This window comes from Paroedura picta, chromosome 2 (assembly GCF_049243985.1).
Source record: "Paroedura picta isolate Pp20150507F chromosome 2, Ppicta_v3.0, whole genome shotgun sequence".
Taxonomy (NCBI): domain Eukaryota; kingdom Metazoa; phylum Chordata; class Lepidosauria; order Squamata; family Gekkonidae; genus Paroedura; species Paroedura picta.
The window spans coordinates 66,360,090-66,376,581 of NC_135370.1; the positions used below are offsets into that span (position 1 = coordinate 66,360,090).

The 16,492-nt window shown below is 42.2% G+C and overlaps 1 protein-coding gene across 5 annotated transcripts in view; it reads right to left on the reverse strand.

Moving 5' to 3' along the window:
* GLI2 (GLI family zinc finger 2) overlaps nt 1-16,492 on the reverse strand; it is a 248,677-nt gene that overhangs the window by 69,294 nt on the left and 162,891 nt on the right. For all 5 annotated transcript variants that reach the window (XM_077320547.1, XM_077320546.1, XM_077320544.1 and 2 more), the window contains one exon: nt 14,746-14,851. In XM_077320547.1, the coding sequence (XP_077176662.1) occupies nt 14,746-14,851 (106 nt within the window). The remainder of the gene's footprint in view (nt 1-14,745; nt 14,852-16,492) is intronic.

The following is a 16,492-nucleotide window of genomic DNA, read 5'->3' on the forward strand; positions in this document are numbered from 1 at the left end:
TGGTTTCACTGTGCTGAATACAAGAAGATGATAATAAAAATCATAGCTCAGATCTACCTCCTTGGTGCCTGCATAGTACAACATTCATGTGGGGGAAAAACTGATGAGGAAGGAGTGGTTGGCTTGTCCACATTGTCTCAGCCCCACTTCCTCTTCCATTGCTCAGTCATGGTACTTAATTGGTCTCCCTCCCCATCTTTATTGTATCAGTCAAACCAGATTTGGGACACAGGTATTCCTGGTCTTGCTACAATCTCCATGGATGTGTGTGTGTCACTGGATTGCTCAGGGAAGGGGAACATACTCATTGAATGCCATGACTGAGCAAAGAGAGATAAGAGTATGGATGGGGAACAAAGCAGGAGAACTTTTAAAAATGATTTTACCATAGAGTATCCAGCAATTCCTAGAAAGGTGTAAAATCAAGTCTGGGTTTCCCCACAAGTGGTGTCACACTATTGCTGAAGGCTATCCTGCTCTAGTATCCTTGGGAGGAAGTAAGACAGGATTTCTCCTTTAAAATTCCTGTTCAGGCACAGGGATGAAATTTAGCCCACTTCCAGATTGCTAAAAACTGAAGTAAATGATAACAGATGACTAGATTGTCCTGTAGCTTCTGAAACATTGTCTAGGTTTACAGCAAACATGTTCAGCAGGGAAGCAAACTGTCTGCAACAGGCATGATCACTCCTAAACCCAGATTTCCTCACCTTGCCAACATCCACCCTGAGCAGCTGTCAAACAGCTTTGCGGCTGTACAGTACCAAAGGCCAGTTCCAGTTCCTTCTGCTTTTCAGCTGCTTTTGTATTTGTGCTATAGCTGAAAGCACAGAGTTATGGATGAATGTTTCATGTAATCAAAAGACTTGAGGAAGGAACTATAACTCACTAGCTTAGTTTCAAGTGGATAGCCGTGTTGGTCTGAAGTAGCACAACAAAATTTGAGTCCAATGGCATCTTTAAGACCAACAAAGATTTCTTCAAAGTGCGAGCTTCTGTGTGCACACACACTTCCTCAGACTTAAGGAAACTGAGCATAGTGTTTAAACAATGACTCATTGTTTATTTCAATGAATGGCTGTCCAAGGATGTGCAGTGATAGAACTAGATGGTAGAATTAGGACTTCCAAGAGCATGTGCATGCGTGAAATGCTGTTGATTGCACTACTCTGTGCTCTTTGGATATGAGGAAAGTAACTTTCTGAACAGGGTCAAGCTGCTCACAAACAGCCAGATCACTTGACAAAACGTTTCCTACTTATAAAAGGCAAACAGAACATCAGTTGGGTAGTGGGTGTTCAGACATCCCTCGTTCTCACTACTGTCAAAGAGAAAAAACATAACTGATTGTTGGTCTGAATGAAATGTTTGGTCATTCTAAGCACTGTTCTGCAATGTTGCCACTCTTTCTTGGCTTACATTATGTTTCGAAGCATCGGGTGGCAGAATTATCCTTTAAGAGGATAAATCTAAAATATAAATATAAATATAAAATATAAATAAGTTATTTCAAAAGGATAAAGAAGTTACTTCAAAAGGTGGGAGCCTCTGAACCTAAGAAGAGATGCAGGCAAAATGTTGATTAGGCAAGAAGAACGATTTAAAAGCTTGGCCACAAAGTAAAAACAAACTTTAAAAGTGGCCCTTTTATGTTAATAATTTATCAACCACAAGTTTGCATCTCTTACTCTAACAGCAGTAATTTTGAACATGTGGTCATACTGTGGGATCTGATGAGAGGTTTTCAGGTGACAGACTTGGTCAGCCGCTCCCTAGCCCTCATTTGGCCTGTATGGAATAAGCATCCACAGAAACTCAGAGAACCCACGTTAAAGAAAACACTTGTAGCAGATGATGTGTGTGTGCTATATTAGAAGAAACAGCCTAAACTTCTTCATGTTGACTCAAAACTAAACCTCCTAGTTTAATGAGACTTACTTGCAACTATGTATGCAACAGATGGTCATTTAATCTGACATGTATTATTGTTGTGCTATCATGACATTTAAATATCAGTTGTTGAAATAGCAAGTTAGCACGAAGCACAATCTTATGCAAAATCAGAGCTTCTGGCACGTAGAAAGCAAAACAATGCATTGCTGGCTGAGCATCAAATTAAAGTCCTTCAGACATCTACTTAAAAGTATTTGGAACAGCCAAAACATATTTCAGTTGTGAAGTACATTGTCTGATGGGCACCCAGCTCTATCCTTTGGATTTTTTAGGAGAGTGTGTTTTGCTGAGAGAATTCCTGGCAGGGCATCTAGACCTTTGCCAGATTGGGCTTGGTTTAACCCCAGCCGCTTGGGTGGTCTAGTACTCGTCAGGAGCTCTCAGACTATGTAGTCTAATCCTCACTGACTCATCTCATTCTCTCTTCAAAAGTTCTGAAGCACAGAAATACATGGAGACTATTTGAGAGTATCATTTCTTTAACGCAGAGGTGTCAAACTCATTTGTTACAAGGGCTGGATCTGACACAAATGTCACTTTGTTGGACTGGGCCATGTGTCCTATAAAATGTAATGCCAGCTACTGGAGATGTAAACTTTAAAAAGTGATTCCAGATGCCTGTGTCTAAGGGATTGGAGAGGATGCAAATCTTCTCCCATATATAGGATAGATGGGCTCACATTCTAGCTGGATCTGAAGAAGTGAGCATTAACTCATGAAAACTCATGCCTTCCCACACATTTTATTAGTCCTTACAGAGCTACAGGACTCTTGTTCTTTTCTACTAGTGTGTGCGATCAGACGACCCATACTAATCAAGTCTCAAAGTAAATAGAGCAGGGTATTCTCAACTTAAATCGTGCTTGTCAGAAGAATCCCCACTCCCGCACAAGAGACCCCCTTAGAGCCCTGGTCCTTCAAAGTCAGACTAACAGCGGCTCTGTTCAGATTGGCTGCAGCTCTCCAGGGTCCCGGGCAAAGGTCTTTCCCATCCCCTGCTACCTGATTGTTTTAACTGGAGAGGTTGGGGGCTGAATCTAGAACTTTCCGCATATCAAGCAGATGCTCTACTGCTGAGCCACAGATACAAACAGGGTGACAAACCTCATCAGGCCTTTCCAAAGAATAGTGGCAGGAGGAGGAGGATGGTAAAATTCCAATCATGCAAACAAAATGACCACAAGAGCAAGTGACTTTCTATAAAACTGAGCTCATCTTGCCTTCCTCTCCCAAGATCCTTTAATACCAGCTGCAGATTACAAGAGGCCCATCTCTCCTCCGGCCCCACAAAGAAGATGGCAGCAGCAAGAGGAGAAACCTGACCTGAAAGCTGACTTGGTGAGGCAGGGAAGCTCTGCCAATCAAATCCACCCAGAAACCACAACTCCCTTCTTTAAGCCCTCTTGCCTTGCTCCCAAGGAAGCCAACGGAAGAGTTGGGAGTGTCAAGACAGCCATGAGAAATGTCCCAGTACCTTCCTTCCAATCTCAGTCAGCTGTAGCAAAGAATAAAGGAAGAGGAGGATGGTGGAGGCAACTTCAGCCAGTAGTGGGAAAGAGGCTTGGCTTTGTTCCTTTCCTTATGCGTCTGCACAGGAGCCCCAGGGAAGAAAACTTTAGACTAGGAATTCAGTTGCTCTCAGGCCAGATTCGACACCTGCAGGGGCTGGTTCCAATATTTGACATGCTTGCCACTTATGTCACAGTTCTTGAATGAACCCAGACTGGGGAGGGGGTCTACTGGTATGTCCCATCGAAGAAACTTTGCAGTTCTCATATCCAGCAGCCTAGAACTCACTTTCCAATTTCACATTCAATTTGTATTTTTATTGTCATGCACTAGATCGCTCCAAAATACTGGCATGTGTGTAAAGTGCCATCAAGTTGCACCTGATATATACTGGCCCCAGCAAGGGGCTTTCAAGACAAATGAGAAGCAGAAGTGGCTTGCCATTGAGTTCCTTTGCTAAGTCTTCCTTGGTGTTCCTTGGTATTGCCACTAAGTTCCTTTGCAAAGTCTTCCACGTACCCACCCTGCTTAGCTTCCAAGATCTGATGAGAACAGTCATTATCAGCTGAATATTGACTGAGATTTTAGTTTAGTTCAGCCAGCCTTCAGTAGTAAGCTCAGACTGTATTGTATAACGTGATGACAACTACATTAGAAGAGGTAAGGTAAGGTACCTGATAAAGGTAGCTTTGACACTTGAAAGCTTATACCCTGATAATCTTGTTGGTCTCCAAGGTACTACTGGATGTGAATTGCAGACCAACGTGGTTACCCTCTAAAAAGACATACATTACCAGCATTTTACTCTATATTTTCATCCTGCCCTTTCTCCAGTGAACTCAGGTTAGTGTACATGATCTCTTTCAATTTCACCGCTACTGTGAGGTCGGTTTGGTTCCTGGATAAAGGATCTGTGCAGACACCATAATACTTAAGTAGAGAATCTGAACCCAGGTTTCTCCCAGTCACAGTTTATTCATTACACTGCACTCATTTGGGGCGGTGCTGTACCTCAGTGCAGCTCAGATGGGAAAAGGAAAGGGACGGAAAAATGGGGTTTGGGGCCATGGGGGACTGCTGATTGCCATTGCGTCTGTTTTCATGCCTTTGCACTGCAGGAAAATGGGGTCCGAATGCTGTTCTTATACACTCCCAAGCTGTTTTGCTGCTGCAATGAGGGCTAGGGATGTCAGCCTCCAAGTGGGACCTGGTGATCCCCCAAAAGTCAAGCTCATCTCCAGACTACAGAGATTGATCCCTCTGGAGAAAATGATTTGGAGGGTGAAATTGTAATCCTGTCCTCCCCATCCTCCCTCCTTGTTGGGGGCCAGGGGGGACCTGGTAACCCTAATGAAGGTACATTTTGACAGCCCCTGTAGATGCAGCCGAACTCTGCTTTAACTTCAATCATTTTACATCACTTTACACCACTGGAGTACCTGTAACAACACGCTCTACCAACTTAATGTAAATTATTATTATTATTATTATTATTATTATTATTATTATTATTATTATTATTATTATTATTATTATTAGATTTATTCCCCGCCACTCTCTTGTGGCTTGTGGCAGGTTACATCCTAAAATCCCCATTAAAACTCCATTAAACAATAATTACATTCCCAGCATTACCAACATGGCAAGATCGGCAACTCAACTTCCCCCCCTCCCACTACTGGCGGGTGGAGAGGGGATCCTGATGGTGTTTATTTCAGGTCCTGATGGTGTTTACTTCAGGTCCTAATCCCAAATCCCGGGGGGGGGCATAGGTCTATATTGTCAGCCTTGGCCTCAACCATAAACCTGGCGGAAGAGCTCCGTTTTGCGGGCCCTGCGGAACGATGAAATATAATATAGTCTACACCAATTTGACTGTATAACAAGTTATGAAATCACAGATATCGCACAGCAATGTATACAAATCAACACTAAATATTAAGTCAAAAATTATGCCTATTTAAACAGACCTTTGATTTCAGAGTTTGATAGCTTAGCTCTGTGGAATTCTTTGATATTAATGGTGCTTCTAAGGAAAAAAGGAGAGCCTCTTGTGGCGCAGAGTGGTAAGGCAGCCGTCTGAAAGCTTTGCCCATGAGGCTGGGAGTTCAATCCCAGCAGCCGGCTCAAGGTTGACTCAGCCTTCCATCCTTCTGAGGTCGGTAAAATGAGTACCCAGCTTGCAAACCACCCCGTATTGAGTCTGCCATGAAAACGCTAGAGGGCGTCATCCCAAGGGTCAGACATGACTCGGTGCTTGCATAGGGGATACCTTTAAGGGAAAAGGAATTCTGTCTTTTTTCAAAGTATGTGAACATGAATTTAACAGTGGGCAATTTTTAAAATAGACTTGGCAATGTTTTAAAGACTAAAACTTTCCTCTAGATATATCTCTTCAGAAAAATGATGGGTAACACCTGCCCCGAAAAACAAAACAAACTAAATTATAAACTCAGGGTTAAAAGGGAAGTCTCATAAAATTTACTATTTTCATTATTTTATCCACTGATAAACAGAAGGAGGCAAAGGAATTACCACATATAACTTGTTAACATAAAATTTTGGAGTGGACTTTTAATAACAATGTGGATTACGGGAGGATGTCCTCCTAAATGAACATGTGCCAGAGGCTTAACATGAAATCCATCAGATAACAGTCACATTTTGGTTTTCACTGGAACAGTGATGCATTGTAGAACTGCCAACACCATATGTTTCCAGGAGTCTACAACTCTGAGATCTCATTGCCCTTCAAAAACCAAGGAATTAAATTCTTGATCTTTGCATAAAGATGTAGAGATAGAAGATTACATTTCTCAAGGTTCCCTGGGGAGCAAATTATTGTCGAATGAGTTTGTGTGTGATGTCCAATGTCATTTTCATCTAAAACTCATATGAGTGATGTGCTTCTCTGATAGAACGCTCACAAAGTTATAGAGTTTAAAAGAATACAACTTTCTGCTCACTCAGTGGCTTGATTTGACTCTTGAAAAAGCCCCATATCTGGAGAAGTACAGAAGCATGAATCAAAAGAAGCCCAAATTTTTTTAAAATGTTGAAAAGTACATAAGGGAGAACATCGGGACTTTCTTGGAACACAAATAATGAAGTTAAACTGATGTATGAAATTCCTTCTATAAAAAGTGACCTTAAAGGCGGGTGTGCCCCATTTTAGATGCCCCTGGAGGCACAATGCCATCATTTTTTACAGAAATGCCTCCTTTTGATTTAACGGACAACATGCTAAAGCTTACAGTCTTAAAAAAAAAAAAACCTCTAAGTACACAAGACTGATGTGTTAATGGGAGCCTAATTAGTCATACGCAATGTTCTGTTCATTCCCACAGACCAAAGATAATCCTTAGCAGTGAAGGGTGTCCAATTAATAGAACTTAAAACCAGGAATGGAGATCAACAATGAGATAATCTCAAACATCTTATTTGCCTCTGTAGGGAAGGAACAAGGTAAGCATGAAATGAGCCGGGTCCACCAAAATGGGACCAAGGAGCAAATCCTAATGGATTGAGGTAACAGGGAATGATGTGCAACCTCATCTAGGCATTCACAGAGACACAGAGAATACCATATTTAATATTCTGGTGATCTAGTGTGCCTCTCTGTCTTACAAATTTATTTCATCATACAGAATAATGCAGATGTAGGTACATCTGTATTGAAATTGTGTCTACATTTAGATGGCTGTAACTATCTTGTAAGTAAAAACTGGGAATGACTAATAACATTTCCATTATCTTTATTTCAATAGGAGAAAGCTATTCATGTGCTTAATCTCCACTGAAATCAATGGGACTGAAAAGTGCACAACTGTTGGCTGTTTTGCTTAATATAAATCATGTGTTTTTCTTAACATCCATACATATTCCCATTTGGTATCAGTTCCCCACAGGAGCCACTCAACTCAAAAAAACCTGGAAATGAGCTCAAATATTTTGAGAGCTGTTGTGAAACCAAATCAAGATCTAAGTATTCTCAAGTGATGTGACATGAATTTGGACATAGAGGTGACTTAAGGTCCAACAGGATAAAAAACATTAGAAGCTACTTGGAGATTGATTTGCCTTCTAAGGGTCAACCAGGCATGACACTGGAAGAGCTCCCATCAGAACTTCCTAGCATTTTATAATGCAGATAGCAGCTGTCTGGGCAGATTGCTGCCAAAAGAAAAGAAAGCTTAACTCTTCCACCAATGTAGGTTTTCCTATCTGAAGTAATGACTTCTGTATTGTTAGTAGCTCTGGGATGAAAAAGTCAGGGAAAGAGAGACTGCCAGTATTTGTTTTCCTCTAGGGCTATGAACAATGTAGAATATATATGTTTGCATTCTATCAGCGAAACCACATGGAGGACTGACTTTTTTCAGCCAAAGGACTGAAGTGACATCACACACGCACTGGCTTACTGAATCAAGAAGACAACCATATATACATCAGTATCATGTATATGACAGTTAACAATATCAGATGATGCCATTCAAATTTTATGTACAATATTTTACATGCAATCATCCACACTGCCTACACAGCAGAGATTGTGCATTTGCAGAAAGCAGGAATTTCCAAATACTCAGGAGTTCAACTGGATATCATTTCCTGTAGTGTGATATGTTCCTCTTTGGAGATCAGTGTATCCCCATCATCATCATCATCATCATCATCATCATCCTTAATATAAAACATGACTGAATCTGTTCTTTTTACTTTGTTGTACTTTTATCATAAGTAGATATTTATTTATTTATTTATTATATTTATATACCGCCCTCCCCGAAGGCTCAGGGCGGTTTACATAGGAACAAAGAACAATACATAAAACAGTCTATAAACAAGTGAATACCTTACAATAATAATACTAATAGTTGTAACCATCTTTAACCGCTCCTAGCGGAGCAGATAAAATAAAGCAGTAAGGGCCCCGAGGGCGGGCCCTGTCTGGGATGAGGAAGGGTGCAAATAGGCCCCTTCCCCCGGACTGACAATTGGAGGGCCTAATCGGCAGGTGATTGCCCTCCGATTGTCAGTCCGGTGGCAAGGGACCAATTGTGAGCCGCACACAGCGTGGCTCGCAATTGGTCCCTTGCTGCCAGACTGACGAATCGGGAGGCGCTTTGCGCCTCCCAATCCGCCCCCCTCCGACTTCGCTCGCATGCGGCCGGCCGCCGCCATTACCTGGCTCGCTGTCGACAGGGCAGGTCGCCACCTGCCCGCGAGACCAGGAGGGCCCAGCGGCTGCGGCGCCAGCACTGCTGGCGGCCGCAGCTGCCACCAGAACGGCTCGCCGCCAGCCCACACAGCCGGGGGTGGCCCACGGCGCCACCCGCATCCGCAAGACACCCCCGCATTGCCGCAGCCGCTGCCCGCCCCGCCCACACACAGCTGAGCTTGCCCGCTCTGTGCTGCTCTGTTTGAAGCCAACCTGTAGAGCCAAGAAAAAGCAGCTGCTTTCTTCGCCTCTCTGTGGTGCTTGCAAATCGAGCTCCCCTGCAAAGGGGGTGGAGAGACATGAAAACACCGCTTGGCTAACTTTAAATCAGACCTGCTTTGCTCTGTGGAACTTGATTTTTTTTGTTTAAAAAAATTATTTTTCTATGCTTGGGGGAGGCGCTAGGATGTAAGAATACGGCACTGAAAGGTGATTGGTGGCTGATGCCGAGTCGCCGTGATTGACAAGCCAAAATGGGGGGGGGGAGTGGGTTGTCCTTACTTCCTCTCAACCTCCTGACTTGTCAGGAAGCAAAAACCCAATACTCCTGTCAGGAAGAGAGAAACCACGTGGTAAGTGGCCATGGATCTGTAACCAGGAGGCAGTGCATCTGTGTGCAAATGGTCCCAGTGTGTTCCTAAAAACATATTATCAATATCTGAAAAAGCCAGCTATAAGGGACTAAACCACAAACAGTCTGTGTAGTCAAAAAGATTCAACTTTCCACTTTCCTTTTTCATCTTGCAAGTATAAGTTAGCGTTCCAAGATGAATTTTCTACCTATTTCTCTGGGCCAGGACAGGGTTGCATAGTTGTTGTATTTAATGGGGGAGAACAGTGACATAATCCCCCCCCCCCTTAAAGGACTACCACCAGCAGTACTGCCACAAAACACAATAGTTCTCTCTGAATGACAGTGCTGCGTCTGCATCTCAGAACATGCCAGGACACCAGTCTAAAGACAATGCCTTGTTTGTTAGATTTCTAGTGTCTGACAACTTTTAACCACAGGAAAGGAGCCACTTTGAAGAAGCCTTTTGCTAAGTCAAGATCTAGGATGGAGCACTGATACTTGGGGCAAGGGTAGATGCTAATCTCAGTGCTAAATCTTACACTTCTCATTGAATTTCTCTTGTATTTTCATTGTAATTTTTTAATTGTGACTTATTCAAAGACTGCTTGTTTCATCTGGTCCATTTATTCTGCAAATAAATTAGCAGCTTCATCTTGTTTAGAAACATTGAGAACTTGAACTCTATTGCACCCAGATGAAGATATTGCTATACGAATCCATTTAATTGCTACCCAATTGTCAACCTGAGGTGTGTTTATTAATTGTATGCAATTACTCTAATGTGGATTGGCCTGATTCTGAGAAATTTTATCAGTATAGAAGAAAGCACCAGAAAGCAACTGTCTATACTACCCTCTCTTGTAAAAACACTGCTGATTTCTTTCCCAACAGCTGTGATGAAGTAACCTCCACTCTCATTAGGTTATATGCAAACACTGATGAAAGGGAACATAGAGCTGTGTCACATTGAGCAGTCAGGAAACAAACCTTTGACACAAAGCAGCAGGCAGATAATAAGACTCTGTGGTTGACAACAAATGAGACTACACTTAATTTGCTGTGCAGTGTTCATGTAATTAGATACATTTGGTACAGGCAAGAAAGTAGACAGCTCGAATATGGTCATGATGAATTGGGAGACCCTCTGTCAGGCTCTGATCATATTAATCATAAAGCCAAAGCTGGGTGACTCCATTTTTCTTTCGAATATACACTCTTTTCCTTTTCCATAGGTTAAAAAATAGCTCTACAATTTTGAAAAACTGATTTTCTTATTTCAGTTTTGCCATTGCAAGTATAATGAAGTAGTCTTAAGAATTAGGTTATTTACAGACACTTCTTTGGACATGGCCCAGTTGATTCCAATTGTATTTCATGAGTATTCCCAATTATGATATCAAATTCATAACTATGTGTGATTTGAAGGATAGGGAAGTATGTAAATCAAGGCCTTTCTTTGCCTGGGTGTCCCAACTGGAAACATCCAGGGCATTATGTGTTCTTACCATCCTTTGCTTCAATTTTCCCTGGCCTTAGTCTATTTTTTCTCTACCCCACTTATCTTCAATCTTTTTAGGAAAGAATGCAGTCCAATTGTGTTGTGATGTCATCTCACCTGCACAGAAAAGTGCATTTTGAAAGGTCCCACCCATACAAGTGTTGTTTCCCTGCCCTCAGACACTCCCCCCCTCCCCACGCCACTGGAGGACATTTTGTAGGCTTTTCAGGGTCTTCGAAAAGCCCTCTAGTGGTATTTCTGGTGTGAAGGGCTCATGTCAGGAAAATGTACAGAAAATGGGGGCAGTTCTGTTACCAATATCTATGCCTCCTTATTTGGAGTGGAGATGAAAGCTACACAGAAAATCCTTGTCATGTGGAAATAACCCATATGTTAAGAGCCTTCAACAGGTGAATCATCTCAGTCTCCCTGGCCTATTGTTTTACATTTCTGTATGACCCTTAGGCTAGTTCTGAGTCAAGTCTTCCAAAACTATTCAGCCAAGCATGCTTTTGCTTTCTGTCTGGAATTTAGTCAATCCCACTAACTTTTTCACGGCCCCTTCTGACAAAGTGATAGAACCTTTAATTTTACACATGAACCATCCAGTAACAAAATAAACTATAAAATATCTGGTTAATATGCCAGATAAAGTAAGTAGTGAGTTAGAGACAATGTTTTCCTTTTTTTACAATAGGCCTAGTAATGTGATTATTCTGACTTATTCTGACCTTTGATGGGGGATTCTTCTAGGCTTATTTCACCTTATGGAAGTGCTTTTACCCTAGGGCTGCCAGATCCCGCCTAGTAACTGGCAGTAGATGGTAGGGGGCACTTACCAGGAGAAGGAGAAAGGCCCAGTCCATGTCGCCAGCATCATACAGGAGGTGACATAATCATGCCAGTGACTTCCGGGTGATGCTAGAGCATCACCTAGAAATCACTGATGTAATGACGTCACTTCCTGTGTGATGTTGACAATGTGGTCTAGGCTTTCGTCTTTTTACTGGTAAGTTAACTTGTTGATTGGCAGCTGGGGGGCAGGGCCTGGTGGTGGGGGACCCCCATCTCCACTGGGGGCTCTGGCAGACCTATTTCACCCACTTGGACAACTTACTAAGAAAGATTATTGCAATTGTTTGGGCAGGTGTGGTAATTAAAAACCTGAGATATTTCATCAAGAATTATTTTGAGAGTGTAATATTCCAGCTGACGTCTGCATTCTTGTGGTTGTGGACTAAGTAATGGTTCACATAATCATTTTTTCTAGGGATTAAAAAAGAGAATTGACTTGGTTAAGTGGGGCTGGGCATGCACATGATCTTGTAGATGCTCCTACTGATATTTATAGTTTACAGCCATCTATGTTCAGAACAGAATTCAAAGCAAAGATTGAGCTCAGACTGAATGAAAGCCTTCTGAAAGATTGTTGTGTGAACTGACTGTAAATTCAACACAGTACTGCAGATAAACTTAACCATGTAATTCCCAATAGTACTTAGTTTAGAATAGTCTAGAACGGAGTTAGGGATATTTTGTATTATTCCTTGCGTCTTCATTTATGAGGAAAGAACAGAACAAATTGTAACCTACTTATTTAACAATAAAACCAACAGAGCATTTCCTGTTGCTGTCTCAAAAACCAATGAATTGTGAGTTTCAAAAACTAATCATGTATCTATTTATCAGCCTTATAATTATGTCCAGATATTTATTTATTGATGAACCGTATTGTTGGGGGCATCAAACGACAGTAATCAAGATGCGAGCTATGCACAGATAAATCCAACAAGCAATGTTCAGGAGAGCCAAGGAGGCACATTTTGTCCCAGGCATGGTGCCTAGTATTTTTGGCAACAATGAAGCAGAAAATACCCTTTTCAAAGACTACCACAACTCCTCATTGCATGAAATTGCACAGCTGTCAGACCTTTAGATTCTCCTTCACCCTCACAGCAGTTCCACTCCTCCTCAAGAAGGGATATCCGGAAACAGTGCATTCCAGGAGAGGAAGGGAGAGAGCTCTCAGCAGCACTGCAACTCTTCATTGAGTTATGACACCACATATTTCTCTCCTCACAGACTGCAGCCAGAACAGCCTACCACTAACATCCCTCTGGAGAGAATTTCTTCTTCTTCAAAGTCTTATCATTATCGCAGTGTCAGTTGTTGACTGTCACAGATTGCAGAAGAAGCTTGAAACGCATGAACTAATCTGGAAGAGCACAAGTGACTGTGAAACATTAAAGAAGGCATGCACAAATAGTGATGTGGTCATTCTGCCCCGGCTTTGACTTAAGCAGAAGGAACTGACAGAGCTGCACACCAAAATTCCTGAGGATTGTAGACAAAAATGTGGCATTTGGTGCTTAAATTCAGCTTCCTAAGAAGCGTAACTTAAAAAAAAAAGGCTCTCACCCATATGGTTCAATGATATGCTTGAACAGGTGCAGTCAATGCCTACTGAAAAGAAACCATATAAGTAGCTAAATGAGACTTACTGTGGTTGAGGGCAGGACTTCCATGCCCCGCATACCTCCTTCTCTTTTCCCATACTACCAATGCAGAACAAATTAAGCAAAATATTTTAGAAAGCAAGGATCGAATGGTGTTTAGAATTAGACATAATTATGTTGATTTCTTCATGGAATATTTTATCCAGGCCACATAATTCAGCTGAAGTTCTCCTGGACCACGTCATTCCCATTTGGACATGGAAATCCAGTTGTTCTTGACACAGAATGTAGTAATGACTGTTGCCTGGTTAAGGACTGTTGATGTCTTTATCATGGAACCCATACAGGCCTAAAGATAAAATCATCCATAGCACTGTATGTACACCATGCTAAAACCCTCCAAATTTCTACAGATATTCCACCTCCAAATTCCTAAACAATACCTCATTTTGTGCAAAGGACAGCTGAATTTCTATCCTTATAGCCAGACAATTTCATAGCAACTGTACAGCAACCCCAATATCTGATGCTGATACCTTCTTATACTGAAATATCACACTGCTCTCTCTCCTTCATATAATGCTATATCACTTCTCCATCTCTCTTAACTAGATCATAATCCCAAATTATATAGTTCAAAATCAAACACTCTCTCCACTATAAAAGACTGACTAATTTATATATATTTGTAAGTATCAGTGTATTTTAAATATTTTTTCCTGGTCTTGTGTACCTGTGGAGGGGGAAAGAAGACTTTCTCTCCCTCGCTATCAGCTACCGAGGCTTCATCAGACTATATCCTCAAGTTCTGCTGTTGTTCAAGACTATGCATTTATTTTATTAACAGAAAAATGATGGTCAGTATGCTGAATTTTGGATTCAGGATTAATTTTTGTCCTTCTTTGGTGTGATCCCAAAATTGTGGACTAGACACAGTCTTTGATTAGTATCAGCACTGAATAATGGTGTACATACATTGTTGTCAGTTTTGGAGCTTGATAGTTTTCCTGCATTCATGCTGGTAAAATAAATGTTTTAAATCAGTGGTCCCCAACCTTTTTATCACCGGGGGACCAGTCAACACTTGACAATTTTACTGAGGCCGAGGGGGGGTAGTCTTTTGCCGAAGGACGTCGCCGCTGCCTGAGCCCCTGCTCCACTTGCTTTCCCGCCGGCGCCCCTTAGTTCCCGCTGCCCGCTGGGGGGCGCTACCAGCAGCAACTGCACAGTGCCACGCTGAGGGGGAGCCCCAGCCATGGCGGCCGCTGGAGAGCACCAAAGGTGAGCCGGTGGCAGAGTGGCAGGGCAGCCCCCGAGGCAGCAGCCGGGGAGGAGGGTGAGGAGGATCGGCGGCCCGGTACCGACTGATCCACGGACCGATCCCGGTCCCCGGACCAGGGGTTGGGGACCACTGTTTTAAATGAACAAATGAATGATTAACTCATTCAGAGAAAAAAATGTGAACTTTGATTAAAGAGCAGAAGGAAGGCAGAAACAGCAACTACAGCTTTGGGAAAGGAGTGGCAAAACTTACCCATGAATAGCATGGATGGAGTGAGGTTCATAATGGTATCTTCCTTCCTGGTGACGCATGTCAATTGGCAAAGGAGCATGGAAGGCTGGGAAAATATGCTGTGGAACTGTGGGGAGAAAAAGAAGAGAAAAAACTTTAAACAAAATCTTTTAAAAAGCAACCCATTTCAAAGGCACTAAAGCTCCATGCATTTCAAGAGCAAGTGCCGAGCCAGACAAGGGGGTCTTCATGATATCAGCGCTATCGTACACCAGAGAAGTGGAATGAATAAATAATCAAAGTCATTTGGAGAAATCCTACATCTTTGACATAAAAGGTCTCCAACAGGGTTTTTGACAAAGACAAGCAACTAAGCGCTCTTTGAACTTGGGGAGATTATAGGAAGCACCAAGGAACGCTTGGCTCACAACACAAATCAGACTCGACAGAGTTTGGCAGAACGTAGGCCAGCATCTTTTCCTCTGCCAGGAACAGCAGAAGAAGCACCTTTCCCCAAGGTGTAAAAACACATACAGAGTGCGGAGCTTGGAAATATTTACATAAGGGTGGAAAAGCAAGCAGCGAACAAATGTGAACTCTGTATAGTGTAAGGACTGGCTGGGAAAGATCTGTGGCTGAGGTTTTGAGAAAGCAGCCCAAGTTGCCTCCCCTTGTCATCATTTGTGCCCCCTTTTTATTCATCTGAGAATCTTTTAAATCTGCCCTCAAGTGGTCTCACAGGACAATGCTGATAATATGAAATCTTTAAGCTGTAATATTTATTACAGCCCCTAAAAGTTGAGGGCTGCCCGACAAATGGAAAGTGCATTAAATTAATCTTTGTTGCACAATAATGATGATAACTGATTAATATCGCAAACAGTGGCTGGTTAATTATAAATCCTGGAAAGCCTCCAATTCACTGTGTTGAGATGGAAGAGATGCAAAGTAGATATTAGCAAAGGGGTATGAAAGGCTGGAGAAATATGCTGTAGAAATGGGTTCCACTGAGGTTCATGAGATGATATGCAAGTTTTAAGGGTTCACATCATTCTTACTCACAGAATGAAAAGTTAGCACAATTTCAGGTATACAGGGAGTGAAACATAGAGGTGGGGCTGTCTCTGCCCAGGTCCAACCCCAAACATAATATGAACACAAATTACATAGCATATGCTGTTACCATGAATAGGTGAATACTTGGATTTCTCTGTGTGTATAATATACCCCTCCCATTTCAGTTTCTCACATCCCAACTTTCCTCTAATGAGCTTAGGGCAGCATTCTCCATATTTGATCCTTATGACAGCTCCATAAAATAGATTCAGTATCACAGGCTTGTACTTCTTTCCTTCAATGAAGAGGCAGGAGAAAATAAAACTAGAAAATTGCTGCCTGACCATGATGTCACTTCCAAGAAAACCTAGAAATTATGTCACTTCTCTAGTCATCCTTGGAAATTAGGGAACCAGGAAAACCTATGGTTTTACACTTGAGTTTCTGGCAATTTCTAGAGAGGAGTGATGGGGTAGAATTCTGTTTCTCCTAGTAAATCACAGAGTCTTCCCTCTGTCGCTGCCTATTTTCCATGGCAACAGATATGAGGACCAGTTATAATTCTAGGCCTCTCCTTAAGGCTGGCAGCCGTAAGTACTGGGGATCCCTGAGTTAATATCTCAGATCAGCCATGAAGCTCACTGGATGGCAGTCACACTCCCTATCTGACAAGGCTAAACTAAGGAGAATGAAATGGTGCAAAGAAGAAACT